Below are 5,000 nucleotides of genomic sequence, written 5' to 3'. Positions count from 1 at the left end.
AGAGATGATGAACGAGTAAACACACACACACACACACACACACACACACACACACACACACACACACACACACACACACACACACACACACACACACACACACACACACACACTGAAGTATCAGTCGGTAAAGCAGCAGATGAAGCGCGGGAGAACAGTGTGTGTGCTGTTGTGGAGGTCAGACTGGTTGAGCTGTGTGTGTTACTGTAGTGTTGATCAGAGTGTAGTGAACTCCCTCACTCACTCACCCATCAGCAGAGTCCAGCAAACACCTGCAGCTCGCGCCATTCTCTCTCTGTGTCCGTCAGAAAGTCCCGCGCTAGACACTGCGTACCGAAGCCGTCACCGTGAGCTGCTCACCGCCGAGTCTGTCTGCAGTAAACACACTTAATAATGATTATGATGAGGATGATGGTGTTTCTTCAGCAGATTCTCTGTGTCATGAGGCGGAATGTTCCAGTCATGTGATGTTGGCGGTTTTGCTCCGCCCCCATCAGTCACGTGACGCGCTGCGCATTTATAAACACCCACATTCGGTGTTGTTTACCACTTTCAATATTAATATTTATTAATAAATAATAGAGTAGATAATGTGAGAACGAGTTTAATGTGTAATGATAATCGACTGAATAATAACAATAACCTAACTGGGTTTATTAACAGTATAATATCTGAATAATAACAGATCTCTCTTCTACATTCATATTTCCTACAGAATAATAAAACTGTGTATATACATTAAATTAGTGACTACCAGAGACAAAACTGGAACTAATCTAACAAAAACTGTAAAGTTCACACTCCTAATATCACTACACAAATTAATATATTGACAGAAATGTTAAATAAACGTTTAATAAATAGTAAAAATCAAAAGTATTACATTTGCATGTTTTTGCAATAACTCATTTGTATTTAAATGTATTTTCTTTCTATTCCGTGCCCAAAAAATGAATATAACTGTTTTATTCGTTTGTTTAAATGCACATATAGTCTACTGAGAAGTGGATAATAACCCTTTCACCAAATGACGTTTTTGATCCACTTCAAATGTTGTAGACTCCATTATATGAACATTATTAGGCACATATGAACATCCAAGCTTCAGAATACAGATCTGCAGTCTGGTGTGGAAGAGCTGCTGACGTGGAGAATGCATCTTATAAAGCTCATGTTGAGAGTGCAGACTGCTCGATTATGGGCTGTAATTGAAATATAATGGCATAAATTGATCGTGTGAGGCAGTGATAGTTTGATTAAGGTGTTTACATGCCTGTACTGGACTTTAATAATGCCGGACTCATCACCAACACAACACAGCAAATGCGGATGTTTTCTTTCATTCGGCGTCATTACAGAGTCGCAGGGAAATGAGGGAAATGTTGCTGAATGAAAGTGACGCTGCTGAACTGCAGTACAACTTGTCGAAAAATAAAAGATTCATTCATTTTCTTGTTGGCTTAGTCCTTTTATTAGTCTGGGGTCGCCACAGCAGAATGAACCACCAACTTATCCAGCAAGTTTTTTACGCAGCGGATGCCCTTCCAGCCGCAACCCATCTCTGGGAAACATCCACACACACACTCATACACTACGGACAATTTAGCCTACCCAATTCCCCTGTACCGCATATCTTTAGACTGTGGGGGAAAACCGGAGCACCCGGAGGAAACCAACGCGAAGGCAGGGAGAACATGCAAACTCCACACAGAAACACCAACTGAGCCGAGGCTCGAACCAGCGACCTTCTTGCTGTGAGGTGGCAGCACTACCTACTTCGCCACTGCTTCACCCAATTAAAGATTAAACACCTGAAATGACCTTAAACTCCGGAGGAGCCGTTGGATGGTGTGATGACGTCATGACCTTAATCGACCTGGACACGTTTTAAAAGCAGCCTCGAACCAGCGACCTTGTGAGGCCACAGTGCGACACCACTGAGCCACCGTGATCGCCCCGTATGGGTGTTTAATACTGATATGATACAGTAGAGCTGATAAAACAGCACTGACAGCCTCACATAAGAGGAACTACAGGACTGTTTGAGGAAGCGACTGAACCACAGCAACTTCATGGTTTGACCTTTGACCTGCGGAGTGCTGGTCATTCATAACTCTCAGCACATGATTATAACCAGATATTAAAGTTTGAGAACAAACCTCATGATGAAGTTTGAAATAGTATAGATGGATAAATAATGACTTATCCTATTAGCATGAATCAGCACGTTTTTAGCGTGCAGCTAGCATGAATTGGTATGTTATTAACATGTTTCTTGCATGCTATCGACTTGAATTGTTGTTGACCTGTTCCTGTATAAAATAGCATGATGCTACCATAATTTTAGCATGAATTAGCACGTTTCAAGTATGAACTGGCATTGTTGCTAGCACACATTGACATGCTTTCAACTTACAGCTAGCAGATATTCACGTGTATTAGCATGTTTCTAGCATGAAATATGTTGACAGCATGTTTTAGTATAAAATACCGATGCCAGCACAATTTTAACATAAATTAGCATATTTCTAAATGAACTGCATATTACTAACATGACTTAGAGCATGTTTTCAGCAGAATTAACATGTTTTAGCATGTTTATAGCATGATTAGCATGTTAACATAAATTATGTTGATCCCTGCTGAAAAATCCAGCTAAAACCAGCCCAGGCTGGTTGGCTGGTTTTAGCTGGTCGACCAGGCTGGTTTTAGAGGGGTTTTGGCCATTTCCATTGCCATTGGTTTACGCTGGACATAGCTGGTTTTAGCTTGGCTCCCAGCATGGCTAGGCTGGTTTTAGCTGGTCATCTCCCAGCCTGACGAGCTAAGACCAGACTGGAAATGGCCAAACCCCCTTTAAAACCAGCCTGCTTGACCAGCTAAAACCAGTCAACCAGCCTAGTTTAAGCTGTTTATTTCAGTATGGATAACCTGTTTCTTGTATGAACTAACATGTTGCTAGGATCTAGCGTACTATAAATTAGCATGCTGTTAGCACGACTTAGCATGTTTCTGGAAGGAACACAACAGAGATGATCGAGGAGCGATCGGTTCAGATTAAGTGTGTTTCCTGTGTTTCTCACTGAAGCTTTACTTGTAAAACACTCATTACCAGCCTGACCACACACACACACACACACACACACACACACACACACACACACACACACACACACACACACACACACACACACACACACACTGTTCTGCTCTCGACGGCTGTAATTTGTTTGTCCAAGGAATTACTCTGTGAATGAGGCCTGAAATCACATTAGTGTCTGAGACTGGCTGAAGAGCAGACATTCAGGTCACACACACACACACACCAAACACACACACACACACACACACACACTGAACACTACAGTTCTAGTAGAGCGTGTGGCTCGGAATCACTGCAGTGTTCAGTACTTCTGCTTCTGCATGTCTTGTTGTTTGTATTCTATAATTGATCACTCCTTCCTTCATTATGGCCTGGGTGAGTTCATGAGTCTGAGTGCTCACACCATGAGGAATACGCACGCACGCACGCACGCAACATCTTAATTAAATATGATTTATTCTTCCACATCTCTGTCCACTTACAAAGAATAGAATCTTCTGCTCTACAAAACTGTATATGTGACAGAATACAGGTGATGAGACACACACACACACACACACACACACACACACACACACACACACACACACACACACACAGACACACACACACGCACGTACACACACACACACACACACAGACACACGTACGCACGCATGCACAAAATCATTCAGTCTATCATGATGACTGTGTGTGTGTGTGTGTGTGAGTGTGTGTGTGTGTGTGTGTGTGTGTGTGAGTGTGTGTGTGAAATCCTGTCTGATTTCTGCTGCATTAGAGGGGAAATGACAAACCCTGAAGCATGAGTGTCATTCACACCCATCATTAAACACACACATGGGAATACACAAACACACACATACACACACACACACACACACACACAGATCCCAACACACACTCTCACACATGGTCACAATCACAAATGCACACACAAGCACTCTCTGAAACACGCACACACACACTGTAACGGACACGCATACGCGCGCGCGCACACACACACACACACACACACACACACACACACACACACACACACACACACACACACACACACACACACACACACACACACACACACACACACACACACACACACACTAAACTGAAAAGTCAAAGAGCCGACAGACAGGAAGTGACAGAAAGTGCATGTTTAGTGAAGTCACTCTGCATCATGCTGAAGCTGCTCTCCGTCCCAGAGTGCCGAGCGTCTGTGGGGTCACGTGACCCGAGAGGAGGGTCAGCAGAGGTCAGAGGTCAGCGCCGGCTCCTCCTACGCCACATAGTGGTACTGGTTGGAGTTTTCTTTGTCGCGCTCCATATAATCCCGGTCGATGAGGGACTCGATACGCTTCTTCAGATCCGCCGGCTGCACACACACACATGCGCGCACACACACACACACACACACACACACACACACACACACAGCATCAAGAGCACGTCTGAACATACACACTGCAGACAACACACTGATGATGGTGATTGAGCTCTGTGTGTGTGAGAGAGTGGGTCAGTGTGTGTGTGTGTGTGCATGTGTGAGAGCTTATGTGAGTGTGTGTATGTTTGTGTGTATATATATGTGTGTGTGTGTGTGTGCGCATCACCTTGACAGGGAACTTGAGCTGGTTGTATAGTTCAGACACCAGCAGGTTGTGGCTGAGTGTTTTCCTCATCTTCATGATGCGCACAACCGCCGCGTCGATCTGATACTGACGGTCCTGAAACACACGCTCGGTGGTGCTCACCTGCTCCTCCACCTGAACACACACACACACACACACACATATTACATGAACTCATCTTTATATGCGCTGTGTCCACGTGAGCCACTAACACACACACACGCACGCACGCACGCACACACACACGCACACACACAAACAAACACGCACAC

General features: G+C 44.3%; 2 protein-coding genes across 4 annotated transcripts in view; both read right to left on the bottom strand.

Moving 5' to 3' along the window:
• The window catches only part of lamp1a (lysosomal associated membrane protein 1a), a 13,114-nt gene extending 12,648 nt beyond the window's left edge, over positions 1 to 466 (bottom strand). Inside the window, exon 1 of one of the 2 annotated variants that reach the window (XM_073914473.1) lies at positions 249 to 466. In XM_073914473.1, coding sequence (XP_073770574.1) covers positions 249 to 288 — 40 coding nt within the window. In that variant the 5' untranslated portion in view covers positions 289 to 466. 2 annotated transcript variants of the gene reach the window in all.
• Positions 467 to 3,542: 3,076 nt separating this feature from the next.
• cul4a (cullin 4A) overlaps positions 3,543 to 5,000 on the bottom strand; it is an 11,114-nt gene continuing 9,656 nt past the window's right edge. Inside the window, exons 19-21 of one of the 2 annotated variants that reach the window (NM_201027.2) lie at positions 4,711 to 4,863; positions 4,162 to 4,472; positions 3,543 to 3,699 (exon numbers count right to left, since the gene is read on the bottom strand). In NM_201027.2, the coding sequence (NP_957321.2) occupies positions 4,377 to 4,472; positions 4,711 to 4,863 (249 nt within the window). In that variant the 3' untranslated portion in view covers positions 3,543 to 3,699; positions 4,162 to 4,376. Of the gene's footprint in view, positions 4,473 to 4,710; positions 4,864 to 5,000 lie in introns of both variants that reach the window. The other variant, XM_073925505.1, reaches the window with a different exon arrangement.

This window comes from Danio rerio, chromosome 1 (genome assembly GCF_049306965.1).
Source record: "Danio rerio strain Tuebingen ecotype United States chromosome 1, GRCz12tu, whole genome shotgun sequence".
In the NCBI taxonomy this organism is placed as follows: Eukaryota; Metazoa; Chordata; class Actinopteri; order Cypriniformes; family Danionidae; genus Danio; species Danio rerio.
Note: the sequence above shows the minus strand (reverse complement) of the source record. Positions and strands in the feature narration are given on the sequence as shown.